General features: G+C 39.7%; 1 protein-coding gene across 2 annotated transcripts in view; it reads left to right on the top strand.

Moving 5' to 3' along the window:
* Positions 1-12,416, top strand: part of Strn (striatin) — an 84,133-nt gene that overhangs the window by 51,695 nt on the left and 20,022 nt on the right. The window contains exons 7-10 of one of the 2 annotated variants that reach the window (XM_016003429.3): positions 3,599-3,734; positions 8,516-8,626; positions 10,924-11,010; positions 11,461-11,604. In XM_016003429.3, the coding sequence (XP_015858915.1) occupies positions 3,599-3,734; positions 8,516-8,626; positions 10,924-11,010; positions 11,461-11,604 (478 nt within the window). The remainder of the gene's footprint in view (positions 1-3,598; positions 3,735-8,515; positions 8,627-10,923; positions 11,011-11,460; positions 11,605-12,416) is intronic. The other variant, XM_006984844.4, reaches the window with a different exon arrangement.

Below are 12,416 nucleotides of genomic sequence, written 5' to 3'. Positions count from 1 at the left end.
ATTGAACCCAGGGTCTTGTGTTTACTAGACAAATGCAACACCTCAGCCCAAGAAGAAAAAAGTATTTAAATGACTGGGTATTTTTCTTAACAGTTTTATTAAGTTTTACATCATGTTACATTAATTTTCAAATTAGCTATAGCCTGATAGATACATGCCAAAAGGATTTTTAAAGGCATTTACTGTATAGAATGGTAAGCATGATTTGGAAAATGAATCACATTCTGTACAGTGAAATTTGTCCTTTTAAAATGCTCATAGAGCAAATAGGTTTTTAAAAACATTGTTTTAAGGTGAGGCATGGTGATGCACACCTTTAATCCCAGCACTTGGGAGACAGAGGCAAGCAGATCTCTGTGAGTTCTTGGCCATCTTGTTCTACACAGTGAACTCTAGGACAGCCAAGACTACACAGAAAGACTCTGTTTTTGTTTTTTTTTTTTTAAAATAAAAAAGTTTAATAATTTAAGCTGGGAGGGTGCAGCTGTTGGCTGCAGTTAGGCTGCGGTTAGGCTGTTGTGTGCACGGTGTCTCTGGCCACACCCTCTTCTTTCTCTCTGCTTGACTTCAGGCTTTGCTTGTTCCTGTGTTGCTGTCTAGAACCTTCCATCTTTTGTTCGCCCTCTCCCCTTACCACATCATCAGCATATCATCCTCATCGCCTGAGAATAGTTAGGGTCCTGAAATCATACACACATTAAAGTGGTATCTCTTTCTGTGTAAGGGGTAATTTCTGCAGGAACATTTGCCCTATTCAAGAACTTAGGAGGAAACAACAGTGGAATTAAGAACCGTGAGGTGCTGTGTTAGTAATTGGGGAATACCGATTCCTTTCGTACTAGTCACTAGGATTCTAGTGACTTTCAAAGTTGTCCTTTTTTCTAACCTGCTTGAAACTCAATCTAACCTATAACTCATACTTCTTTTTTTAATCCTTTTTTATGTTTTTAATTGCAATAAAATGTTATCACTTTCCCCTTCCCTTTCTTTCCTCCACTACCGCCCCAGCTACCCATCCTCGAAACCCTCCCATGTCCTCTCTGCACTCTTAAGTTAATGGGCTCTTTTTCTTTAACTGTTATTGTTACATGTGTATGTGTGTATGCTCAGTATATGTAGACACAATATTCTGTAGACACAGCTTGCTGAGTCTGTGGTTGTTTGTGTGTGTATGGTTTCAGAGCTGACCGCTCTGCACTGAACAACAGTAAGGGGGCACATCCATGGGAGGGGTCAATTCTCCTTCCCCCAGCAGGTACAGTTGCTTCTAGGTCTTGATCTAGGGATGGAACTGGGTGAAATTTCATGTTAACATGTCCTTTGCGTTGCTATTGTTCTTGTCCTGTTTGCAGCCATGTCTAGGACAGAGTTTCCCTTGCTTCACAGTGGACTTCTAATACTCTCTCTCCTACAGGCTCCACCCCAGCCGCCATAGATGCAGGAGCTGGGATGTAGATGTATCCATTGGCGCTGGATTCCCCTTGATCTGTTGATCTCTGTGTTGTGTACGGTTGTGGTTTTCTGTAATAGTCTCCACTGCAGGGGAGGAAAGTATTACTATTACAGATTTTACCCCTTCCTATTTACTGTTCATATATTCCTTTGCCAGCCACAGTTCCTGGGTTTTTTGTTTTTTGTTTGTTTATTGATACCTAAACATAAGAAAACACAGGACTTTGGTTTGTTTATTTAAAATGATCTGTAATGATGATGATAGACTTGGTGCCTATCTCATTTTGTTTAAGGTTACCTAGAAGCATGTTTGTCCTAGGAGTTGCTTTTGTGACTTAATACCATGTTTTAGTAATAACTAAAGCCCCAATTCTAAGACATTAAGATCTCTGAGGTTCCAGGTACTATTTCTGGATTTTCCCTGTCCTTTGGTTAGGCAGTGAGAACAAGGACTCTTCGTCTTGACGCCAGTGATGGCCTCTCTGAAGAAAGCTGCTTTCCTAAGAGTCAGAGAGACACAAGCTGCTAGGAGTAGCTGGTGCATTTATGTGTGGAGTTGTGAGGGTAGGGTAGCCTGTTGTGCCACTCCTGTTGTTGTTGTTGTTGTTGTTGTTGAATGGTGTTTATTTTATGTGTGTGGATGGCTTGCCTGTTTGTCTGAGCGCCCTGTGTGCTCCATGCCCATGGAGGCCACAAGAGAGCATTGGATCCCCTAGATCTGGAGTTACAGACAGTCATGAGCCATCAGGTGGGTGCTGGGACTTGAACTCAGGCCCTCTGGAAGAGCAGCCAGTGCTCTTAACTGCTGAGCCATCTCTCCAGTTCTGGTGCCACTCTTCAGGGACATTTTTATACCCGAGTGTTGCTGTTCAGTCAAAACTAGAACAAGTTATCGGGACCACTATGGGCTCTCTGCTCAGAACCTGCTGGGTTGTCTGACGGGTTTTGTTGTTGTTGTTGTTGTTTATTTTTGTGTTTAATGGGTTTGCTAGATGCTAGGTTGAGAAGAAGTACTGTAAGCATGAAAATATTCTTGGTTTTAGAGTAATGTTTAGGTAATAACGCTAAACAGAGAATTAACCTCATTAAAGAATTCATGATTTTTCCTGTTGAGTTCTCTGTAAACAAAGACAATGAAGATTGGCACAGAGCACAGGCTGTTGGGTTCATCACTCACTAGTAGGTTTACCTTTGAAAACTACTGGATCTGTGGTGCCAGGAATATTTTTAAATATGTAAAAGTGAATCATTACAATTCTGTATTAAGTCTGAGTTATCTCCTTCTGCATTATCAGTGTTTTAGGGGGAGAGATACTGAATCTATGAAGATCTTTTGAGCTGGGAGCTTGGTACTTGACTGTCATCCCATTGTTCTGGAGTCAAGAACAGCTCAGTTTCAAGGCTAGCCAGGGCTACATAGTAAGATGAGAAATAAAATAGAGCTGTGAGAGAAGTTGAGGATAGTAGAAAGACTATAGGAACCCTACAGTGTTTTTATGGTCCCTAAGACATTCATTTCTGAGTTTGTAGTTGTGACATGGGTTTTGTGAGGGCACGTTGTAGTTACCTCATCTATATTCTGGAAACATTTCACAGTTCCAGGAATGTGTCCTGTCTGGGTTAAATTAGAATGTCTGAAGGCTTCACAGACTGTATCTAAGGAATGTTAGAGTTAATTGCTCTCATAACATGAGTGTAATCTGTGTAACTTAAGTACAAATTTTACTGATCCATTGAGACTATATCTATCTATCTATCTATCTATCTATCTATCTATCTATCTATCTATCTATCTATCTATCTATCTATCTTAGTTTAAGCTATCATACCTTTGAACAAAGTTTAAATTACTGCTTTAAGATGTACAATATTTGTTTTTAAAAAATACAATGTGTTTTTTCACTGAGTTAAGTATTATAGTTTTTTTTCCATTTGAAGTGAAAAAATTTTTTAAATTTTATTTTATAATTTAATTTAATTCCCTTGTTCTCCCCCCTCCTGCAGTATTACAGTTTTTTAATACAGCAGATACATACTGAAGAAAACAGTTGCTTTGCTTGCTCAGTTATAAGGGGATACTGTCTCCTTTTTGTAAAAGCATACTATTACTAATATTTAGTTTGACCTGTGTCCCTCCCTTTGTTAGATTGTTCGGAAGAAAGCATTGCCTGATACCAGTGAAGATCGCGACACAAAGGAAGCTCTGAAGGAGTTTGACTTCCTCGCCGCCTCAGAGGAAGGCGACAGTGAATCCAGGAGTGCGGGCGACGGGACCGACTGGGGTAAGGAGTGTCCTGGAGCCGGCCGGAGGGAGGGCCGAGGGCGTGCAGAGTTAGTGTGTTGTCACCAGGAGGGCAGCACTTCGACTCGGAAACGTCACACGTCAGTGATTGTGTATAACTACTTCCTCCTCCTCCTCCTCCTCCTCCTCCTCCTCCTCCTCCTCCTCCTCCTCCTCATGTGTAAGAAAGACAGCATGAAGAGAATTTGAATTAAAACACAGGCTATTTTGCTTTCTGCTCAGACAAGTAGAACCCGCTGGTCTAGATTTTGGGCGAAACTTGAGTATGAGAATGTAATAGAGGTTGTCTTATGTCTTACGTCTTCTACGTAAAACAAATTATATTAAAAAATTATCGTTTCTATGCTTTTTCAGGTTTTTATAGATTATGTAGGCACAGTTTTGGGGGTTTTGTTCGGAATGCTTTAAATCTCTCTAAATATCTAAAACTTCTAGTGAGCATTAACACAAATATTTGGGGAGAACTGTGATAGATTATTGTAGTACTTGAAAGAATTGTGATAAATCCTTCAAAAGTGATCAGTTTGTCAGGTTTGTGTATATGTGCGTAAAAGAGAGAAAGAAAAAGAAGGGAGCTGCCTAGTATTTGCTCAAGTGTTTATGGAGAGAATGTCATGTCAGTTGTAAGATTGTTTTAAGTGTACCTCTGAAAAAGCTTCCTTAGTGTTCGTGAAAGATGAACCATTGATTTCTTTGTTTGAAATACTTCCTTAATATTTTGTCCATAATGATCAAGGTTTCTATAAACATGACACAAACACTATTTTATGGAATCGTTGAGTGCCATTTAGATGTAGATGTCCCACATGATGAGCTTTTCACTGGTTTTTGTTCAGGCAGCTACTTTAAGTGTTAATCCAGTAGATTCAAGAGCTGGAACCCAGACTAATTCTACAACATGGTATTACTTACGTCCAGCAAAATCTTATTTCACACTTTCAGCTACAAACATTAGAAATACTAATTTGAGCCCTAATTTTTAAAAAATACTTGTTCTCTGAAGAAAAGAAATGAAATAATTCTAAAAAGGAAAAAAATAAGATGTATTTTTCTCTTTAACTTACATTAAAAATCTTCTTTCTTCACACTTGTTTGACATTCATAGTGACTGGAAAGGCTCTTTTGGGTAAGTTCAGGGAACAGGTTTCCTAATATTTTTTTAATAATAAAATCCCTGTCTTCTAGCTTTTTTTCTGTTGGAACTCTGTACAATGAAAACTCCTTACAGTCACTTTAAAGGGGAAAAATATTTCTCTGTACACTGTGTATCTCAGTACACAGGTCTGTATACTGTGTGTATCCCAGTACAGATCTGTACAATGTGTGTATCCCAGTACACAGGTCTCTGTACACTGTGTGTCCCCATACATAGGTCTGTACACTGTATATCTTAGTACACAGGTCTGTACACTGTGTGTCCCCATACATAGGTCTATACACTGTATGTCTTAGTACACAGGTCTGTACACTGTGTGTATCTCAGTACACAGGTGTGTACACTGTGTATCTCAGTACACAGGTCTGTACACTGTGTGTATCCCAGTACATAGGTCTGTCACTGTGTATCTCAGTACACAGGTCTGTCACCATGTGTATCCCAATACACAGTCTGGAAGAGGCAGATGCTCTGACCAGTTCTTTTTTCTGTTCAGGATAAACCACACACCCCCACCACCTAATCAAAGCCCACTGCCATGTTAGAGGTATTTGTGGATACTCCTGTTGGGGTGCTAAGCAAGTCACTAGTGTGAGATCTACTTTTTATTTTCGTTGAAATCTGTGAGAGGAGGGAGCTGTTATGCGTTTGGATCCTGCTGTCTTCTCAGTCCTCTGGACTCAATGAAAAGTGCTTTTTAGAGCTTGTTGGCAGGGTTTTGCCCCAGAACCAGTAAATACTACAATTCTCATGCAGTAATGTTAGCAGTGATAATTTATTAGATTTTTAAATAGCCTTTATATTTCATTACATCGTGTAAATTTTCTACTTGTCTAGTTACTTTTCAGATCTACCTTCAGGGCATTGTCAGGAACTGAAGCTGTCCTGTCACTGGGTCCGTCTGTCCCCTCACCCCCCCACCACTTTTTGCTCTTTTTTAAAAGCAAAATCTAGTATTATTTCGGATAACTACAATAAGGAACACAACAGGTATCTGAAGACATTTTTTTTGAAAATCAAGGAGAAAATGCAGAAAGTCTCTCCTCTGCCCTCTGCTCCTGCACTTATTTCTTGTGGCTTAGGTATTTTAGGTAACAACTTCCCAAGTGCAGGAGTTGGGCTTGCATAGCCCTATGCTATGGTGGGGTCTGAGAGAGTCCAGGTCTTCCATTGCTAGCCCTGTTGCAGGCACACTTGGTACTGGCTTTTCTGCAGGCACTTGAATTCTCCCTTGTATAAATCTCTGGCCAGAGAGCTGCAGCCCAGAGTTACTTGCCGTACACCGGGACGTTTTAATTCAGTGATCATGTGCCAGATCTGTTAGTGAGTGGGAGGGGGTAGAAGAAACTCGCAGACGACAGGAGATCTGTTTGCCAGGAGTTTGGCCTGGAATCTCATCTAAATTTTTGTCTTTAGATTTATTTCATTTTATCTGTATGAATGTTTTGCCTACATGTATGTCTGTGTACCATGTGCGTGTCTGGTGTCCGAGGAGGTGAGATCCCTTGGAACTGGAGTTACAGATAGTTATGATTTACCCCTGTGGTGCTTACACTCAAAGCTCGGGTCCTCCAAAAGAGCAGTGAGTGCTCTTAACCCCCCTGAGCCATTGCTCCAGCCCCTGGCCTCGAGCTCTTCTCCTCCTCCTTCTCCTTCTCCTCCTCCTCCTTTTTTTAAAGAATTGTGTAATTGCCAGGCATGGTGGTGCACAACTTTAACCCAAGAACTTGGGGGCACAAGCAGGTGGATTTCTGTGGGTCCACGCCAGCCTGGGGCGTACAGCGAGTTCCAGGACAGCCGAGCGCTGTCATTATGAATCCCTCGAAACCATAAGAAGGCTGGTGTTTTTTCTCTAAAAGATAAACTTATTCCAGTATTTAAGAGCAGCCAGTTTATTATTATGCCTTTAAGACTACCAGGTTGGCTTTGCAAGTAAAAGTGCTTGCTGCCAAACCTGGCAGCCTGAGGTTGATCCTTGGAACCTACTCCTGACCTCCTCCACATGTGTGCTATGGCTCTTGGGATGGGGAGCACACATACACAAAGTAATAAATAAATAAATAAATAAATAAATAAATAAATAAATAAATAAATAAATAAATAAATAAATTTTTTGAAAGACTTGGTAAAAATTAGCATTTTTAAAAAGATTTATTTATTTTATGTATATGAGTGCTCTATGTGCATGCATGCCTTTATGTCAGAAGAGGGCATCAGATCCCACTAGAGATGATTTGTGAGCTGCTGGGAATTGAACTCAGGACCTCTGGAAAAGCAGCCAGTGCTCTTGACCACTGTGCCATCTCTCCAGCTCCCCACCCCCCCCACCCCCGCCCCATTAGCATTTTTAAAATTGGTTATTCCTTCTGGAAACATAGACTATTCCTACTACGGGAGAGATGTTATATCAGAGATCCAACAGACACTTTTCTGAATTAGATTGAAACTTCAGTTGCTTTAAAAATAGATTTCTGTTTATTCTGATTTATTTCAGGTAATTCCAGTGTTATTTCAAAAAATAGACTGATCAAGTACTCAATGTACTGGGTCTTGTAGGTGAAAATCTTGCTCCTCTGATGCTCACTGGTGGATCTTGCATTGTTCATAAAATCAGTAGCACGTACCCAAAGCACAAACCTCCTTTTTCCTCCCTCCCTCCCTCCCTCCCTCCCTCCCTCCCTCCCTCCCTCCCTCCCTCCCTCTCTCCCTCCCTCCCTCCCTCCCTCCTTCCTTCCTTCTGCTTTTGACAATTTTTTTTAAAAAGATTTATTTAATATCTTAATAATAACATAAAACAAAATTAACACATCTGAGTTGAACAAGACAAACAGACAGAAGGAAAAGAGCCCAAAAGAAGGCATAATGACTGTTCACATTCTCAGGAGTCCCATCGAAACTCTAAACTGGAAGCCATAACATATATGCAGAGGACCAGATGGAGACCCGTGCGGTACGGGCCCCATGCTTGCCTTTCAGCCTCTGTAAGTTCATGAGCTTTGGTCCTGCTGGTTTAGAAGGTCTTGTTTTCTTGGTGTCCTCCATCCCCTCTGGCTCTTACACTGCCTTCTCTTCCGCAGGGTTCCCTGGTCATCTTTGAGGGGAGGCATTTGATGGAGACCTCCCATTTAGGGCTGAGTGTTCTGAGGTTTCTCACTGTCTGCATAGTGTCTGGCTGTGGGTCTCTGTATTTGTTCCCAGCTGCTGCAGGAGGCTTCTCCGATGATGGCTCGTCTGCTTCCCTGGCCGGAGTGGCCTGTCTAAAACTCTTGAAAAGACCATTGAAGATGATTTTGTGTAGTCTTTTAGTAATAATCTTCTATCACTGTATACATAGGATATGAAATACATTGAAAATGATTATAACATGCTTGGACTTAATGAAATTTATTTTTTCTGTCTTTTTCAAAGGAAATGTTTTGTCAATTAGGAAATCGAATTGACCTTTGTTGTTACATTTTATATGTCATGTATCTGAGTATAAAAATGGCTTTTTTTTTTTTTTTTGGTGAGTGATATTATGAAGAACATCATGGTGTCTTTTCAGACATTGATTTAGAGTGTTGGATATTTGATTGAAGAAAGACTGTTTGTCTCACTCTGTTTAGAAAAGGAAGATCAGTGTCTCGTGACCGAAGCCTGGAATGTGGACCAGGGAGTAATTACCAAACTGAAGGAGCAGTACAAAAAGGAGAGAAAGGGAAAGAAGGGGGTGAAGAGTAAGTGGAAACACTGTGTCTCTAAACCACAGACTCCGCATCTCCACATCTCCCCAGGCTTTTCCTCCATGTTCTCCTCAAACTACTTACTCTTCATTTCTGCTCCCAACCGCTGTCCTTTGCGCCATCTCTCAGGGGTTGAAATTAAGTGGTAGTGACGGTGAATTAAACAAAAATTGGATATGAATCTGGAATTTTAACAGAAATGTAAACCTCGTGTGAATGTCGGCCTATGCATGTGAACATAGGGATGCGTTGGCTTTGGAAGGTCTGTGCTCAGTCACAAGGATGTATATTTCCAGTGACAGTTTATAAATCTTATTTAAACTCGATGTGCCCTCAGTCCACCCAAGTTACTGCTTATACTTTCAGATCTTGAGACAAAAAGACGCTAATTTCTACCCCTGAACAGTCTGTGTGTTCACACCATGAAATTCATTTGCCCTCATTTCTATATGCTGTACAGGGCATATAATGTAATTGTCAAACATAATTGAAATGGGTCTGTTTTCTAATGTAAATGTTTTGGCCAGCTTAATTAATAGCAGTATCACCAGTTACCTTTTCTTCTCTTTTCAATAAAATGTATGTAACATCAGAAACAGAAGCCAAAATTAAATTTATAGCCCTGTGGATCATATAACTCTTCATGCAAATGAAAAGCTTATCAATAGATCTAGTTAAATATGTAAGTAGAAAAGTAGAAAAATAAATCCTGTCAAGACCTTGATAAACAATATTCAACAGCTTTTTAGGGGCTGGGATATAGCTCAGTTTTAGTGGTTCTTTAGAATGCATGCACAAAGCCTTGGACTCATCGCTGAAACTCCGGAAACTGGGTGTGGCGACACACATCCGTCATCCCAGCACTATGGCGGTAGAGACAGGAGGACCAGGAGCTCAAGGTCCTATTAGCTATGTAAGGAGTTAGAGAACATCCCAGGATACATGAGACCTCAAAAAAACAAAACAAAGCATCTTCACAGAGAGTAAGATTAAACTTCCTTCTTGTGCTTCTACTTATTGATGTGATAAACGTGGCTTTTCCCTTTCATGGCAATAGGAATTTCATCCTTCGAGATGTGAAAATAGTACATCTATTTTCTACAAAATGAGATCAAAATCTAAATTTAGTGAGAAACGGATTTCTAAGTTGTGAAAGACTAGAAGGAAATGCTGTATTCCTTCATTGCTTTTTAATTATGGTAAAAACATATCAAGACCAGTCATTCCTGGCAGACCTTTTTTTTTTTTTTTTTTTTTTTTTTTTTACAATCTGGTAGTTTTCATTAAAACAATTAAATATTTATTTAAAATTTTAGAATTTTTAATTCATTGAAAAGTCTATGTCCATTATTGATGTTAGCACAATTTTAATAATTACTGAGAGATGAGATCATTTAGTGTTATCTCAAAATAGATAAAATCGGAATGAGAAAGATCAACATTAAAACAAAACTGTTTGATCCCTCTATTCAAATCTGCTAAAAACTTTAAACTTAAAAAATATATTGAGACATGAATTGCTCTGGCTTTTAGAACCAGTCCAAGTCAGTTAAACTAAAATGTTGAGGAAAATTTGTATATCATGCATTAAGAGATTATTTCCAGATTAAATCAATGTCAATATATTTCTTTGGGTCATTATGTTATAAAATGAGTATCTTGGAATGTAAAGATCTCTTGATTGGAAAGGTAGCCATGATTTGTATAGAACTCATCTACTCTTACGTTGTGGTTAGAATTTAGCCCTTCAGATCTAAAACTGCACCATTTGACTGGAATAGCCTTCCTATGAACAGAAGCAGTTGGATTCCCTGCACTTGGGGATTGAGATGCGGACTGAAATGTAGAGCACATGGGCTTTTTAAGTGGAGAAGTGTTAACTCTGGGGAGAAATGAAATGCCTTGCACTGAAGATGAGGAGTGTAGTCCAAGGTCAGCACATTAGGTACTGTTTTCACTTGTTATTTTGTTAAAACAGTTGTATGAGGACAAGTGAAGATCTGCGATAAAGAGAAAAAGGAAGTAAAGCTTTGAATTGGTATACAGAACATTTATTTATAAGCTACCAAAATAGTCTTTTTAATTGAGCTATTACCCACTGTAAACTGGTTGTTTTTAATGGGTCTAGTGTCAGTATATCCAGTCAAATTGTGTACTCCAGTCATACTATCTTAAATTTTTCTAGGTATTACTGAAAATTGCTTAGAAATAGTTGTATTCTTTGCTGGTATAGGAAATACCATAACGGACTATGGGTAAGATTTTCCCATTCTTAATTAAACTTGTAACAGGAAAAACTACCGAAGATCTGTTTCAGCCTCTATCCTATATAAAACAGTCAAAACAGGGATGTGGGAGAATGAAGAACCAAAGCCCAGGTAAGTAACCAGTAGGGCATGAGACTTCACGTGGGTTCCATTGCAGGATGTAGCAGTGAATGTAACTAAGCCGCAGGGGTCTGTCTATTGTTTACTGGAGTTCACATTTGGTTCATGATCTCTGATTGTCTGTCTTCATTTAGACCAGTAGTTGTTGCTTTCTTATAGATAAGTGTGACTTTTAATGATACATACTGGACTTGACATTCTTTTCATGTAGTGCTCCCATTAATTTAATTTACAAAAATATATATTTAAATATAACTTTTCCAGAAATAGTCAACTCTTAAAATTTGAAAACTTTGAAAATAACTGCTCCTCATTGATCTAGTAGGGTGTTTGAAAGGTAGATGTTGGCAGATGTGAAAAAGTTTATTGTACAGTTTTTATGAAATGAGTGATTCTGTTTCCTCTTTCTTTCTCCTCTGCCCCCTCCCCCTTTTTGGCTAGGGCCCAATAGGTCAAAACTACAGGACATGCTTGCTAATTTGAGAGATGTTGATGAGCTTCCCTCACTGCAGCCCTCTGTTGGCTCCCCTTCCAGACCCAGCAGCTCCAGGCTTCCTGAACAGGAGATCAGTAGGGCAGATGAAGGTGAGCACCTGGACCTGTGGCTGGGGTGGGCGCCTTCACACTCACTCTGCACATGGCCACTTTCTTAAGTCGGGGGCTTGACTCCAGAACCAGCTCTTCCGTTTCCAGTTTAGAATATATGTAGCCTAGCTCCATTGACTGAACAAACTAATAACAGGCTTACTCCATTCCAACATTGAGAAAATTGAGTCTAAAAATTGGTACTAAATGTTCACTTTGAAAGACAACATACTTAATTTGTTATTGATTTAAAAAGTGAAGGGACACTGGACATGGTGACACATGCTTTAATCCTAGCACTCAGAGGCAGAGGAAGCCAGTTCTCTGAGAGTTTGAGGCCAGCCTGGTCTACAGAGCAAGTTCCAGACCAGCCAAGTGCTGCATAGTGAGACCCTGTCTCAAAGCAACAACAGAATGAAGGGAAAGCTGTCTGTGTTCATATTTTCTGCTTCCTGTGTTTCCTGTTCCCTCTAGAAGACCTTATCCACTTTGTATGGTTTTTAACATAGTTACAGCCATCATGTAGAGTGGTTCTATTTTGTTTTATGTTTAATATAAAATCATATATTAGCTGGGTGGTGGTGGTGCACAGCCTTTAATCCCAGCACTCGGGAGACAGAGGCAGGTGGATCTCTGTGAGTTCGAGGCCAGTCTGGTCTACAGAGTGAGTTCCAGGGAAGGCTCCAAAGCTACACAAGAAAAACCCTGTCTTGAAAAACAAAATAAAACAAAACAAAAAAAAGACCCCAAAACATATATTGATAATTTTCAAGCTCAGCTTTAATGCTGTATATTATACTTTAGATTTGAAA

The sequence above is a fragment of the Peromyscus maniculatus genome, chromosome 22 (genome assembly GCF_049852395.1).
Source record: "Peromyscus maniculatus bairdii isolate BWxNUB_F1_BW_parent chromosome 22, HU_Pman_BW_mat_3.1, whole genome shotgun sequence".
Classification (NCBI taxonomy): domain Eukaryota; kingdom Metazoa; phylum Chordata; class Mammalia; order Rodentia; family Cricetidae; genus Peromyscus; species Peromyscus maniculatus.
Note: the sequence above shows the minus strand (reverse complement) of the source record. Positions and strands in the feature narration are given on the sequence as shown.